General features: G+C 45.4%; 1 protein-coding gene across 1 annotated transcript in view; it reads right to left on the bottom strand.

Annotated features, from left to right (window-relative positions):
* LOC144506253 (pleckstrin homology-like domain family B member 2) overlaps positions 1 to 16,741 on the bottom strand; it is a 193,067-nt gene that overhangs the window by 108,954 nt on the left and 67,372 nt on the right. Inside the window, exons 3-4 of the mRNA XM_078232114.1 lie at positions 8,379 to 8,450; positions 5,868 to 5,991 (exon numbers count right to left, since the gene is read on the bottom strand). Coding sequence (XP_078088240.1) covers positions 5,868 to 5,991; positions 8,379 to 8,450 — 196 coding nt within the window. The remainder of the gene's footprint in view (positions 1 to 5,867; positions 5,992 to 8,378; positions 8,451 to 16,741) is intronic.

The raw sequence follows: 16,741 nt of genomic DNA, 5'->3' as shown, positions 1-16,741 counted from the left end.
CTAAGCTAACCCCATTTGCCTGCATTTGTCCCACATCCCTCTAAACCATTGCTACCTACGTATCTATCCAAATGCCTTTTAAATGTTGTCAATGTCCCTGCCTCAACCACTTCCTCCGGCAACTCTATCCTCATATGTACCACCCTCTGTGTAAAAAGGTTGCTCCTCAGATTCCCATTAATTCTTTCCCCTCTTAAACCTATGCCCTCTAGTTCTCGATTCCCCAACCCTGAATGCATTCACCCTATCAATGCCTCTCATGATCTTATACACCTCTATAAGATCACCCGTCAGTCTCCTACTCTCTATTATCCCGTTTTAGAGACAGGGGTGTTCTATGGAGTCAGGTGACCCCCTCCATGGATTTACACGGATTCTGGAAAGAACAGAACAACCTGCTAATATCCCCATGTGGACAAGAACATTTTATAGCATATTGACATTCAAATGCATTACCATTGTCGAATCCTCCATTATCAACAGCCAGGAGGGTACCATTGACCAGAAACTGAATTGGACTAGCCATATAAATACCAGGACTGCAAGAGCAAGTCAAAGGCTCAGAATTGTGCAGAGATTAACTCATCTCCTGACTCCCCAAAGCCTGTCCATCATCGACAAAACACAAGTCAGGAGTGTGATGGAATACTCTCCATTTGCCTGGTTGAGTACAGTTCCAACAACACTCAAGAAGCTCAACACCATCCAGGACAAAGCAGCCCACTTATTGGCATCCCATCCCACAAATATTCAATCCCTCCGCCACCGATACACTGGTAGCCGTGTGTATCATCTACAAGATACTCTGCAGGAACTCACCAAGGTTTTTTGTGCAGCACCTTCTAAACCCACAACCACTACCATCTAGAAGGACAAGGGCAGCAGATGTTTGGGAACACCACTTCCTGAAAATTCCCCTCCAAGTCATACACCATCCTGACCTGGAAATATATCACCGTTCCTTCACTGTCGCTGGGTCAAGATCCTGGAATTCCCTCCCTAACAGCATTGTGGGTGTACCTACACCACATGGAGTACAGCGGTTCAAGAAGGCAGCTCACCACCAAGGGCAACTAGGGATGGGCAATAAATGCTGACCAGCCAGCAATGTAAGCAAATAAATAAATCACTGGTATAGCCAGCAATGTAAATACATACATAAATTAATTTTGAAAAACTTCCCTTCTTGATTGAACTCATCGGTTTTACATCAAAACTTGTGGAATTTTATAACATTAGAAACAACTGTGATTTTTATGTCCATATTCAATATTATGAGCCCTAACCTTGAAATCAACACCAATCTGTTTTCAATCATTACCTCCTGCCCACTGCTGCATCTGGAGTGAAGACGATGTCAGTATAAAGTCAAACCACGATTCAATTTAGATACGGCACAAATCTTCAGTCGCTGTTGTTCTTCATTCTGAGGTTGTTTACAGCAGAGAGACACACACACAGACACACCCTCACACACAGACCCTCACACACACACACCCTCACACACACAGACCCTCACACACACACAGAGAAAATAAAGGAGTAAAAGCTGGTCATCTGCTTCCCAAGTTAATCAAACTCTGTAGGAAGTTTGTAACAAGCAGAACAGCCTGTTCTGCTCCTCGCTGTCAGAACCACAGCTGGTGAGCAAGAGTTGGGACCCTCCTTGCTGACTCTCCCCTCCCTAACCCAGGGGAGCTGGCCTTTATTGTAACCCCTACATACACCCTGTCTGCAATGAGGCAACTCAATATAGAGCAAGGATTCATCTCATCAGCCTGCAGAATTCAGTTTTGTTTAAACTGATCCACCACTTCCAGAGATTTAACTGAATATCAACCTTCAACGGGATAGTTCTGGTCATGTCTCTTTATCAAATGTCAGCCAGTCAAACATTCTCAGCCTTTTGACTAAGGTCAAATGTCAGATCAAGCCCAATATGGGGTGCAATGCCTTTTCTTGTCAGCTCTTGTCTCTCTTGTGAGGACCATGAATTGGATCCAATTTGAATAGGTTTTTGGAGCAAGCAAGGAGATGGGTTTGCCCTGTCCACTAAGTACATTGGCTTTGTAACTCTGAGACAGGAATATGGTCAGAGAGAGCTGGCCAAATGTCCTTGATCAGTTCACTCCCATGTGAATGTGATGTAGCAGTAATGTTACCATTGGGTTAGTAATCCAAAGGCTCAGGCCAATGTTCTGGGGACATGGGTTCAAATCCCACCACAGCAGCCGGTGGAATATAAATTCAATTCATAAATCTGGAATATAAAGCTAGTCTTAGTAATGGTAATGACAACTATCATCGACTGTTCGAAAAATCCATCTGGTTCACTAATGTCCTTTGAGGGAAATCTGCTGTCCTTACCCGGTCTGGCAAGATAAGAGCACATGGTGTTGGGAGTAACATATCAGCAAGGATGAAGGCTTGGTTAATTAACAGGAAGTAATTTCAGGTTAAGTGGGTCATTTTCAGGTTAGCAAGCTGTAACTAGTCGAATATCACAGACAGCAGTGCTGGGACCTCAACTATTTACAATCCACATCAATGATTTGGATGAAGGGAGTTAAAAGATGGTCGCTAAATTTGCTGATGATATCAAGATAGGAAGAAAAGTAAGTTATGAGGAAGTAAAGAAAGATGGATAGGTTAAGTGAGTGAACAAAGGTTTGGCAGATTGTAGATTATTTGGGGAAATGTGAACTTGTCCATTTTGGTCAGAAGAACATAAAATCATATATTATTTCAATGGAGAGAGATGGGAGAACTCAGATACAGAGGGATCTGGGTGTCCTGGTACATGAATCATAGAATGTTAGCGTGCAGGTACAGTAAAGAATGTTGGTCTTTACTGTGAGAGAAATGGAATACAAATAAGGGAAGTTTTACTCCAGGGTGGATCAGTAAATTTGCTGATGACACCAAGATTGGTGGAGTAGTGGATGAGGTGGAGTAGTGGATGAGGTGGAGGGCTGTTGTAGGCTGCAAAGAGACATAGATAGGATGCAAAGCTGGGCTGAGAAATGGCAAATGGAGTTTAACCCTGATAAATGTGAGGTGATTCATTTTGGTAGGATTAATTTAAATGTGGATTACAGGGTCAAAGGTAGGGTTCTGGAGACTGTGGAGGAACAGAGAGATCTTGGGGTCCATATCCACAGATCTCTAAAGGTTGCCACTCAAGTGGATAGAGCTGTGAAGAAGGCCTATAGTGTGTTAGCTTTTATTAACAGGGGGTTGGAGTTTAAGAGCCGTGGGGTTATGCTGCAACTGTACAGGACCTTGGTGAGACCACATTTGGAATATTGTGTGCAGTTCTGGTCGCCTCACTATAAGAAGGATGTGGAAGCGCTGGAAAGAGTGCAGAGGAGATTTACCAGGATGCTGCCTGGTTTGGAGGGTAGGTCTTATGAGGAAAGGTTGAGGGAGCTAGGGCTGTTCTCTCTGGAGCGGAGGAGGCTGAGGGGAGACTTAATAGAGGTTTATAAAATTATGAAGGGGATTGAGTGAACATTCAAAGACTATTTCCTCGGGTGGATGGAGCTATTACAAGGGGGCATAACTATAGGGTTCATGGTGGGAGATATAGGAAGGATATCAGAGGAAGGTTCTTTACGCAGAGAGTGGTTGGGGTGTGGAATGGGCTGCCTGCAGGGTTGGTGGAGTCAGACACTTTAGGAACATTTAAGCGGTTATTGGATAGGCACATGGAGCACACCAGGATGATAGGGAGTGGGATAGCTTGATCTTGCTTTCAGATAAAGCTTGGCACAACATCGTGGGCCGAAGGGCCTGTTCTGTGCTGTACTGTTCTATGTTCTATGTACAGGGCCATTGGTGAGACCACATTATGTATAGTTGTGATCTCATTTGAAAACAGATATAATTGCATTAGAAGCAGTTCAGAAAAGGGTCAGCCACCTCATTGCTGGGATGGGCGGGTTATCTTATGAAGAAAAGTTGAACAGAATCCTACCAGTGCAGAAGGCGGCCATTCATCCCATCGAGTCTGCACCAACTCTCTGACAGAGTACCTTACCCGGGACCTAACCCCTTAGCCACATGCATTTACCTCGTTAATCCCCCTACACATATTCGGACACTAAGAGACAAGTTAGCATGGTCAATCCACATAACCTGCATTAGAGTGTGGGAGGAAATCGGAGCACCCAGAGGAAACCCACGCGGCCACAGGGAGAACGTGCAAACTCCACACAGACAGTGACCCAAGGATGGAATCGAATCCGGGTCCCTGGCGCTGTGAGGCAGCAGTGCTAACCACCGTTCTGCCCTTTATTTATTTAATAAATAGTCCAAATGATCCTTCGACAGAACTGATATATATACTTGTGGTTATTTCTAAAAATATTTAAAATCCTTAAAATGGCTGAATCAATGTCTGTCTGTGACTCCAAACAAAATAAGCTATCTGGCAGTTTCGGAGAAACTTACACATCATTATCTCTGGAGATCCACTAACAACCTCTCGGTAGGCTTCACCGACCAAATTCAAAGATAACTATACAAAAACCATCAACATTCGATAACCCAGGTTGGCCAACGGGAATCTGCGCAGCCATCAAGACAAAGGGCCCCGTAACCTTCCTTTCATTTCTTAATTTCAAAGGTTGAATTATTCCAGGATTCTCTCTCAAGAATATAATAATTTACCTTTAGCCTACAGGTTTGAGCCTGTACCCATTGGAGTTTAGCAGAATGAGAGGTTGTCTTACTGAAACGTATACAATCCTGAGGGGACTGGATAGGTTGGATACAGTGAGGATATTTCCATTTGTGGGAGAGACTAGAATTAAGGGACACAGTTTAAAAATAAGTAGTCTCCCCTTTGAGGCAGAGATGAAGAGGAATGCTTTCTCTCAGAGGGTCATTAGTCTGTAGAATTCTCTCCACCAGTGAGCAGTGGAGGCTGGATCACTGAATATTGTGAGCAGTTTTGGTGTCCTTATCTGAGGAAGGATGTCCTTGCTATAGAGTGAGTACAGCGAAAGTTTACCAGGCTGATTCCTGGGATGGCAAGTCTGTCATATGAGGAGAGACTAAGTCGCTTAGGATTATAATCACTGGCGTTTAGAAGAGTGAGAGGGGATCTCATAGGAACTGATAAAATTCTAACAAGATTAGACAGGTTGGATTCAGAAAGAATGTTCCCAATGGTGGGGGAGTCCAGAACTAGGGGTCATAGTTTGAGGACACGGGATAAACCTTTTAGAACTGAGGCGAGGAGAAATGTATTCACCCAGAGGATGGTGAATGTGTGGAATTCACGACCACAGAATGTAGTTGAGGCCAAAACATTGTCTGATTTCAAGAAGAAATTAGATATAGCTCATGGGGCTTAAGGGATCAAGGGATATGGGAGGTAAGGGAGATCAGGATATTGAATTTGACGATGAGCCATAATCAAGATGAATGGTGGAGCAGGCCTGAAGGGCCGAATGACCTACCCCTGCTTCTAGTTTCTATGTCGGTGAAACCGAATTAGACAGATTTTTGACCACCAAGAGAGTTGAGGGTTATGGCCTTGGGTCACTGTCCATGTGGAGTTTGCATGTGCTCCCCGTGTCTGCGTGGGTTTCCTCCGGGTGCTTTGGTTTCCTCCACAGTCCAAAGATGTGTGGATTAGTGGGGTAAAAAATGCGTGGGGTTACAGGGATAGGGCCTGGATGGGATGCTCTGTTTTAAAGTCGGTGCAGAGTCCATGAGCCAAATAGCTTCATTCTGCATTGTAGGGATTGTATGAATTCCTTTGTATTCTAAAACATGTCAATGCATTCGAGGTTACTGCTTTATACAAGCCAGGTGGAGAATTGGGATTTATTAAGAGTTTCCAGGTAGCTGTTTCATACCTTCATTGATAGGCAGCAGTGTAATAGCAATACTGAGTCTCCCACGTCCCAGACTCACTAAGTGAGGTCTCTCCGTCTGCATCTTCAAGCCTTTTCCGATATCAATGATATCCAATGACGCGCTCTGTAAATAAACCCAAATCCAACATCATTTCAATGAAGGTCTACATTTATAAAGTGCGTTTCCCTACCTCAGGACATCCCAAAGCTTTACAGCCAATAAAGTATCTTTGAAATAACACACGTAGGGGAAAATGATGCTGATTGGTTACCTATTGACTTAAATCTGAAGTAAAATGCAAATATCAGTAATAGTGACCTTGAAACTGCCAAACAGTGATCAATACCCAAATTTTAAAAATTTATTCTTTCATGGTGAAGTTGGTTTCAATTAGCCTGGCCATTTCTGGGAGCAATCAGAATCTCCCACATTGATGTGGTCTGGAGTCACATGTAGGCCAACTGGGTAAGAACGGCAGATTTCATAGAACATAGAACAATACAGCACAGGAACAGGTCCTTTGACCCATGGTGTTGTGCCGAACATGACACCAAATTAAACTAATCCCTTCCTCCTACGCTTGGTCCATATCCCTCTATTCCTTGCATATTCACGTGCGTATCTAAAAGCCCCGTAAATGCCCCTTCCACAAAGTGAACCAGATGAGTTTTGGATGATAGTTGTCATCACCATTACTGAGATAAGTTTTATAATCCAGATTTATTAACTGAATTTAAATTCCACCAGTTCCCATGTTGGGATTTGAACCCATGTCCCCAGGGCATCAGCCTGGGCCTCTGGATTACTAGTCCAGTGACATTATCACTACTCCACCGTCTCCACTATGGGAGTAAAAGAACAATAAGCATGAAAGACCAAGGGGGCAATTCTCCCAGCCCTCTGTGCTGCTTATGCAGAGGTCGTTTCGCGGGCTCTCCGCTGGGCACCACAGCCTCTGCACATCTCCAACAGCCAGATTTCCAGTGTTGTCAGCTCCGCACCAGAAATCTGTGTGGAACTGAATCAATTATGGAAATGCTAACTTGAAAGTATTTCAAATCCCATTAGCGGGCCCGGAACTGAAGACTTCGGGCCCGCTAGTGTCTCCCCCCCACCTGTCAGGAGTGGTTCACTCCAGGAGGGGTTTACAATAGCTCCCCACTTGTGGGGAGCTGGCAGACGGATCCTGCTAGAGTGAAGGGGGCAAATGAGGCCCACAGAGGGTCAGAGGTAAGGGGGGGTGCCCCCAGGACATTGCCACCTTGGCAGTACCAGTCTGGCCCTCTGGCACTGCCCAAGGGACAAAGTGGCAATACCCAGGGGGCACCCCGACACTTCCCACCAGACATCGGGCAGTGCCAAGGGAGCAGGGCCAGAGGGAGCAGGGCCTCCGGAGGGGAGATTGGTGGGGGCCCCGCTGCCATTTCGCATTTAGGCATGGTGACAGGAGGGCGGCCAGTGATGGGAGCTGCACGTAGCGGCCTGCTGAGAGGGTGGGGGTCAGAGATCGGGGTAGGCGGGGCTGGCCCAGATATGTTCGCAGGGCCAGCGATCGGGCTGTGGGGGAGGGGGGTCGCACGGTCAACGACGTGGGGTCGTGGGGCAGGAGCGATCATGCTGGTCAGCGACCGGGAGGTTGGCAGTGTGGGCTACTGCGCATGTGCCAATCTCAGCGCTGACAGATCGGCGCATGCGCAGTGGCCCACTCAGCACTATGCTGCTGGCCTCTCCAGCAGGGATAGGCCCTGCCCACTGATTTCCAATGGGATTCATGTTCGTGCACTCTTCAGTGCACAGTGTGGGAGATTAATTTTGAAACTCCCGCTGAAAAAACCAACATGATTTACTCCAGTTTTTATGTGAATTCGATACTTAAAATGTTTTTGGGAAAATTATCTCCCCCAATTTGTTCATGTGATCTGACATCGACAGATAGGTCTCACGGCCTAAGGGGCAGCAATAAAGAAATGGATCCCATCCCATTCCAGATCTAAGCACTCTCTGTGTGAATTTGTCTACACCACACTTTCAGACAGTGCATTCCATATCTTACCATTCTCTCTGTGTAAAGGTTTTTCCTCATGTAGATTTTGTTTTCTTTGCCAATCACCATAAATCCGTGGCCCCTTTCAATGGGGAACAATTTCTACTCTATTCAGACCTCTATCAAATCTCCTCTTCACCTCTTTACTCAGGTAGACAGTCCCAGCTTCTCCCATCTCTCCTTGTAACTTTGACAGCTCACCCCAGAACCATTCTTGGGAATCTTTTCTGTATCCTCTCCAGTGCCTTCGCATCCTTTTCTAAAGTGCGGTGTCCGGAATGGACACAAGTGAGGACAGAGCAGTATTTTAAACAGAAAACTTCCAGTCGTAGCTCAACACAAGGCTTTCCAATGTACTGAGAGAGGGAAACAGTCATAGCCAATCATTGGTGAATGTGACTCTGTCTTATGGTTTCATTTAATTGTGTGTCTGGTCACTGTGGAACTCTCAGCAGGAGACACTCACCTTCAGTATTTCTGGATCATTCTTTGAGGCTTCCTTTTCCTCCAATTCATTTTCGGTTTCAGACTTTCTCTTCTGTATGTTTACAAAACAACAAATATTCAAGGTTTAGTTAAGCAGGTTCAGACAAGAGAACGTCTTAGAATCAGAGAATTATACACAACAGGAAGAGGCTATTCAGCCCATCATACCATTGCTAGCTCTTTGAAAGATGCTATCCCATTAATTCCCCTCCCCCTACTCTTAGCCTGGTAAGATTTTTTTCCTTTTTTAGTATATCTCTCATTTCCCTTTGAAAGTTACAATTCAATCTGGTGCCACCGACCTGTCAGCAGCTTATTTCAATCATTGTTGAGGAAGAATAAGTCTGAAGCTCAGCTGTACCATAAGACAGGTTTATTTCCAAACCAGCCAAGTCACAGACTCACCCAGTTCCTTCCAGACACTCAAGAATGAACTGGGAAAGTCTTACAATGATTCCTCCATACTTTCGCACTTGGGGATGGTTGTGCTTAGTTATCTAATTGTCCTTTGTTATCTAATTGTCCTTTAAGGAAGTGGCATAGTGATATTGTCACTGGACTACTAATCCAGAGACCCAGGGTAATGCTCTGGGGACCTGGGTTCGAATCCCATCATGGCAGATGGCGAAATCTGAATTAAATAAAAATTTGGAATTAAAAGTCTAATGATGACCATGAAACCATTGCTGGTTGTGGTAAGAACTGATCTGGTTCACTCATGTCCTTTCGGGAAGGAAATCTGCCGTGCTTCCCTAGTTGTTTTTTTCCATTCATGGGATTTGGGAATCCCTGGCTGAGCGGGCATTTATTGCCCATCCCTGAGGGCAGTTAAGATTCAACCACATTGCTGTGGGTTTGGAGTCACATGTAGGCCAGATCAGATAAGGATGACAGATTTCCTTCCCTAAAGGACTGGCCTACACATGATCATGATGTGGAGATGCCGGTGTTGGACTGGGGTGAACACAGTAAAAAGTCTCACAACACCAGGTTAAAGTCCAACAGGTTTATTTGGTAGCAAATACCATAAGCTTTCGGAGCACTGCTCCTTCGTCAGATGGAATGGAAATGTGCTCTCAAACAGTGCACAAAATCAAGTTACAGAATACTGATTAGAATGCGAATCCCTACAGCCAGCCAGGTCTTAAAGGTACAGACAATGTGGGTGGAGGGAGCATTAAACACAGGTTTAACAGTCAGTGCCTGCTTAATGTCTCTTTCCCAGGTAACTTTTTATGTGCCAGGCAGCCATTATATGTGTTATGTACCCACCTTTATGTTTTTTCCCACTTCACTCCCCACTTTTGGTCCGGATTATGACTTTAATAATCCCCAGACCAACAACTATACATTCATATATATAATTCAATCTTCTTCTTTCCTCCTTCGTTTCTTCTGATGTCTTCGGCGATCTTCATCACGGGTTCTTCCTCGATGGATACACTGGCTCCTGGCACAATTCTTGTCATCATAATCTTGCAGCAGATCTTTAGGCATCCAACAATTAGACAACAGACAATTACAATTGAAATGAGTAAGATTCCCAGGACCCCCCTACTAGCCATTCCAGCAAGTTATTTCCTTTCTTGGGGCCCTGTCTGAAGCTATCAAGTTCTCTGATGTTGTTGATGACTTGTGTAATGTTATAAGACTCGTCTGTGACATGGGTTATGCATTTAATGCCTATAATTGTGCACACTCCCCCTTGTTGTGTTAACTGGTAGTCCACTGCGTATCGTGTCTGCTGTGCATATAACCTCAGTTCAGCCATTTCTTGGTTGACAGTCTCCAGTGCTTTTGAAGTGCTGTTTCCCAGGACTTCAAAAACTGTATATAAGTCATGAGGGGTCCACCCAGAGGTGGCTACAAATAGGGCTTCTACCGATTGTGCTAACGGATAACATACAGTTCGATTCCCGTGTAAGTGTATGTGAGCTTTGTAAAACACGTTATCCTCCAATCCAGTTAAATTTACAGTCGCGACAACGCAAAGTAGTACAGTTACATACGCGATTACATACATATTCGCAACGATCAAATATCAAACCTAACGCTATAATTCATATAATCTTTACAAGTTATATTATCTATCAACCCGCACACGCCAGTTGTTCTTGCTTGCAGTCTTTGCCTATGTTGAGGAAAGCAGTTCTGTTAGTTTATTAATTCTGTCATTCATTTATTCCCTTGTGTAATTTTAGCTGTGTCCAATGTTTCCATGTACCTTTCCCTCTTATGTCTATACAGGGACAGGTGTCTCCACTAATTATAACTTCATATGGCCCATTCCATTTCGGTGCAAACCCTGGTTTGTCAGGTAGTGTTTTCACTAGGACGCGACTTCCCGCTGTTGGGACGTCAGGGAGCATTTCAAGCTCTCTCTCTGCGTCTTTTATTTCCTGATTGTCTTTTACCAATTTGCGCATCCCTTTGAGTTGGGTGCTTAGTTCCAAAATATATCTCCTGATTTTATCTTTTAGTGGACCTACATCGGTCCCACCTGTTATGATGCTTTCTGGTAATTGCATCGCCCGTCCTGTCATTAGCTCATAAGGGGTTAATCCAGTTGTCCGGTTTGTGGTAGCTCTTAATCTCATTAGTATAGTGGGCAATGCCTCTGTCCACATTTTTCCCCATGTTTGTATGGCCTTAGCTAGTGCATTCTTAAGTGTTCTAATCATACGTTCCACCATTCCAGAACTCTGTGGGTGGTAAGGGATGTGAAATTTTTGTTTTATCCCCATTAATTGGCATACTGTTTTTATCACCTTTCCGGTGAAGTGCGTCCCTTGGTCCGAATCGATTTGTCGGGGTACTCCCCATCTAGGGATTACCTCTTCTGCCAATCTCCTAGCCACCATGGTAGCAATACAATTTGTAGTAGGGAACGCTTCTACCCACCTGGTGAACTGGTCTATAATAACCAGACAATAAGTTTTGCCATGGGATTGTGGTAGTGGCCCTGTGAAATCTATTTGCAGATGTTCCCAGGGTCCCTTTGGTCTCGGCTGGTGTCCCATTTTAATTTTTATGGATCTACCAGGGTTGTGTTGTGCGCATGTCACGCATCGGTGACAGTGTCGGGCTATGTCTCTTCTCATTCGTTTCCACCACCATTCCTTTCCTATACTAGTTATCATGGCCTGTCTACCCACATGTGAGTGTCCATGGTGTAGTTCCAATAGGGTGTTTTGTATGCACTCTGGTGCTATTACCTTATCTTCCCGTCTCCAAATGTTATCAGCCCCTTTGCCTGCTCCCTGTGCTTCCCATTTCTCCTTTTCCTCTTTCGAGGTATCCTCATGTAAGTCCCGAATATCTATTTCGCCTCCTGTCTGTCTGTTGCTGCTATTGGCAGCTTGCCAATTGTCTCCTGTCCTAAGGCTAACTGTGCCGTCCTGTCTGCGGCTTGGTTCCCTTTGAAATTTAACCAGTCTGGGTTATCTCTTCCTGGTGCGCTTTAATTTTGATTACTGCGGTTTCTCTAGGTTTTTCGCTAGCTCTCAATAATGCCTCAATTCTTTGCTGGTGCTTAATAGGGGTCCCTCCCGTGGTTATAAACCCTCTTCTTCCCCATGCTGTCATGTATGACTCCAAATGCATAGCGACTGTGTGTGTAGATGTTTACCATTTTACCTTCAGATAACTCTAGTGCCTGTGTGAGTGCCACTAGTTCTGCCACTTGCGTGGATAGACCTCCGTCAATCCTTTCTGGCCTTACTGTCTCTAATTTGTCATTCACTACAGCCCACCCTGTTCGGGGTGATCCTTCCACATATATGTGTGACCCATCCACAAAAAGGGTCTCCTCAGCTGTTATTAAGGGTATATCCTTTATCCTACCCTCTCCTTCGTCTATATCTTCACAATTGTGCGGTTCTCCTTCGTCTAAAATCCCTTCTGCTGGGTTATTCCCTGTATCCCTTATTATTATCACGGACTTGCTTGGAGGTAGGAAGACAGCTTCCCACTTAGCCCTTCTCATGTTTGAGACTGACCTTAGTTTTCCCGTGTTCAACATTTCCACCAAGGTGTGTTTGGTGTGAAGGATTATATTCCCTGTCATGATTACTGGCTCGCTAACCTTTACAGCCCAGGCGGCGCAATCCAAGGCGGCTATGCACCTTGGCAGTCCGGTGACTACCAGCCCTTCTGCGGTGGAATAATAAACTATGGGTCTCTTTCTGTCACCATGGTCCTGTGTTACCACGGCGGAATAGAACGCTCCCTCTTTGCCTTATTAGAATCGGGTAATCCTAGTCCAGGGGCTGATATCAGTTCTGTTTTTAGTTTAGTGTAAGCCTCTTCCTGCTCGGGTCCCCACTCTATGGGATCTAAAGCTGGTTTTCCTCCTTTGACGAGTCTTTGTATGGGTTCTGCTAATTTTGCGAACTCTGGGATGAAACTCCGGCTATAGTTGAATAGTCCTAGCCCCTTTTTGACCCCTCTTACGGTGACGGGTCGCGGCATTTGTTGTACTGCCTTCTTTCGGTTTATTGGCATTTCTTTAAGTCCTTGGAATATAAGGTGTCCTAGGTATAGGACCTGTGTTTTCCCATTTTGTGCCTTTTTGGGGCTCACCTTTAACCCTGCGGTTTTTAATTCATTCAGTACTAAATATAAGGCTTCTTGATGTCCTGACTTGGACTCCGAAGCTATCAGGATATCGTCTACATATTGTAGGATCATACTACCCTCTGGCAGTTCTACCCTGTTCAGGATGTCACTCATTGCTCGATGGAATATAGTGGGGCTGTTGTGGAATCCCTGTGGTAAACGAGTCCAAGTGTACTGTCTGTCTCCAACTGTAAAGGCGAATTTGTCTTGGGATTCGGGATCCAATGGTAAGGACCAGAATCCATTGGCTATGTCCAATACTGTGAATATTTTGTGCTCCTGTGACAGTCCATTCAGGATTGTCGAAGGGCTTGCTACAATGGGGTGCGACTTGGACGTGACTTTATTGAGTCCGGTGCAATCTATCGTGAGCCTCTCGCTTCCGTCAGGCTTGCTCACTGGCCATATTGGGGAGTTAGTGGTGCTTGTGGTTTCTCTCAGAATCCCCTCTCCACTAACCCTTTAACTATCTCCACTACAGCTTTCTCTGCCTCTGGTTTGATTGGGTATTGTCGGTGTGGCTTATGCTCCGCTCCTGGTACCTTTATTGGGTCCGTTTTAGTCAAACCGGTATCTAACTTTGTTTTAGCCCATACTCCGGGGACGGAAGCACAGATGTCTCCGAACCCTCCTGTCTCTAATTCCCAATTTCTGGTGATGACTGTGGCCACTCTAATAGTTTTGAGGTGACTTGTAAGTTTCCCTATTCTCGTTTTCCGACCGTCCTGTCTTGGCCAGATTAATTCTCCCTTTCCACAGTCTATCAGAATCTCATATTCTTTCATCAGATCATTTCCCATTATTGTACCCTCGTTATTTTTGCACACATAAAATCTCATTGGTATATACAGATTATTTATCTCTACTAATGTGGTCTCGCTCAGATAGGCGGGTGTTTTGTTCCCTCCTATCTCGGTCAGGTAAATCATTTTATTTGTAGTGGGTAAGGGTTGGTCAGTGACAAATATGGATGCTCCCGTGTCCACTAGCATCTCACATTGCCTGCCCCCTACTAGTGCTGACACGTAAATCCTTCCCTCCTCCTTACCCTTGTGAATGGGGGCTGCAGACCGTCAATCTTGCTGACCCCGGAGGTCCTGTGATTCCTCCGGTTCTGCTGTGGTCATGGATCGGGTCGGGGGTTTCCCATGCTTATTCCAACACACTGCTTCTGTGTGTCCATATTTATTACAGTGGCTGCAATGTTTCCCACTGTTCCCAAATCTGTTCCCTTTCCGTGGAGCCCCGCAATCCCTCGCAAAGTGTCCTTGCCGGCCACAATTGTGGCAAGTCAGTTTAGACTTTGTTCCATTCCCGTTACTGTAAGCGGCTACTCTTTCTAGCCTTGCTCTTGTCTGGGATTTCTCTTCTCCCGATACGCCGCTAGCCCACTCTACCAACTCATCGTAATCTTGGGACATAATCACTCCCATTTTTAGGATGACCTGGTGAGCGCTGGAGAGTCCATCCTTAAAAGCCTGGATGAACGCTCAATCCCCTCGACCTGGGTTCCCTTGTCCTGAGCACTCTTGATATACCTGGAACAACCGTTCCCCATATTCAGAAGCTCCTTCCCCTTTTAACTGTTTTGTTGTGGTAATTCTGCTCCAGTTAGTGGGAGCATTCCCTAATACCCTCTGAATCTCTGCTTTAAACTGGGTGAAAGTGCCTGTTGGGCATCTATCTCTGATGTTAGGGCGACTGCATGTGTCCACTGTCCCCCATTATAATCCTGTGCTGGAGGAGCGGCGGGTCCACCTGCTACCTGCTTCCACTTATCCGCTGGACAGGCTGCTCTGACCAGCTGGTGTACGTCTCTCAGGTGTAATTGGTGTTCTACCCAGATTGTGTCTAATTCTTCCCAGAATTTAGTGTTTGCGCTTCTAGGTTGTAATTTACCCAGGGAGGCCATTATTTGCTGTCTCTCACCTGGGGTGAAGGGTTGATAAGTTGCCTTTGGTCGCGCATTTGTTCCCCCTTGGGTTACTGGTGCTAGGTTGTGTTCTAGCGCTTCCCACTCCTCTGGAGGAGCAGTTGGTTCCTGTTGTGTGGACTCATAAGGAGGTAGAGGAACAGTTTTCCCTCTCCATTGCTTTTCTTCTAAAACCTCGTTTTGTTTCTCCAGTTTCCTCACTCGGGATTCTAATTCTCTAATCTTTTCTTTATCTTCACTCCACTTCTTAGTAGAGGCGACTACTTGCTCAATTAGACCAGCTAACTGATGTGTTAACAATACTCCTATCTTCTTTGTCTTGTTTCTCTTTTCTTTATCTATCCACTTTCTCTGCTGCTCTAAGGTCTGAGAAGTATCCCAGCCATCTTTTTCCATCCTCTTTATTAATGCTTGCCTGTCTGTCACGTACACTTCAATGAGAGAACCTGCAGATCCCCTCTTTACTTCATTATCTGCCATTTCGCAGACTTCACTACCCCGGTCACTATTACCACCTTGGCAACGTGTTTTAGGCACCGTACGGCCACGATTACTTCCTAGTAAAGTGTGCTCTCTACCGCAGGGACTTCACTACCCCTGGCCACTATTACTACTCTAGCACCGTGTTTCACTACCGTCTCAGGGTTTCAATTTATACTTTAGACTTTTTTTAGCTTTTATTAACAGGGGGTTGGAGTTTAAGAGCCGTGGGGTTATGCTGCAACTGTACAGGACCTTGGTGAGACCACATTTGGAATATTGTGTGCGGTTATGGTCACCTCACTATCAGAAGGATGTGGAAGTGCTGGAAAGAGTGCAGAGGAGATTTACCAGGATGCTGCCTGGTTTGGAGGGTAGGTCTTATGAGGAAAGGTTGAGGGAGCTAGGGCTTTTCTCTCTGGAGCGGAGGAGGCTGAGGGGAGACTTAATAGAGGTTTATAAAATTATGAAGGGGATAGATAGAGTGAACGTTCAAAGACTATTTCCTCGGGTGGATGGAGCTATCACAAGGGGGCATAACTATAGGGTTCATGGTGGGAGATACAGGAAGGATATCAGAGGTAGGTTCTTTACGCAGAGAGTGGTTGGGGTGTGGAATGGACTGCCTGCAGTGATAGTGGAGTCAGACACTTTAGGAACATTTAAGCGGTTATTGGATAGGCACATGGAGCACACCAGGATGATAGGGAGTGGGATAGCTTGATCTTGGTTTCAGATAAAGCTCGGCACAACATCGTGGGCCGAAGGGCCTGTTCTGTGCTGTACTGTTCTATGTTCTATACTCACAGCTTCCACTATTACCACCTCGGCAATGTGCTTCTCCACCGGAGTCCGGTTTAGGTCAGAGTTGATCAGCTCCTTTTCCGCACCGCTTTTACAACATTGACAGGACAGTTCCCAACTTTACAAACTTTCATGCAAACAGGTGGCAACTCTGCGTTTGTTCGCCATTACAGAGTTTGATGTTAACTGACCTCTGACACTTGTGCTTCACAATCCTAAGTGCCCTTGGTGTCTCTTTGCCCACTTCAATCTCCTGACCTTCGCGTGGGAGGTTTCTCCTCTTAACAGCCGGTCTAAGGCAGGGTTTTGAGACAGGCACTACCTTGTCCTCTTGTCGGTCAGCACAAGCAACAGTTACTTATCACCATCAGCAGTTAGTACTTATCACTATATCGTATACAACAATACTTATTACTACAAATACCCCTCAAGTTTAACCTCTTTCAAACTGTATTCTTGACCTTGTCTGACTCCCACAGATTCAGTGATCTCTACCCCGGCTTTCCGAT

This window comes from Mustelus asterias, chromosome 17 (genome assembly GCF_964213995.1).
Source record: "Mustelus asterias chromosome 17, sMusAst1.hap1.1, whole genome shotgun sequence".
NCBI lineage: Eukaryota > Metazoa > Chordata > Chondrichthyes > Carcharhiniformes > Triakidae > Mustelus > Mustelus asterias.
This window is presented reverse-complemented; position numbering and strand designations above follow the sequence as displayed.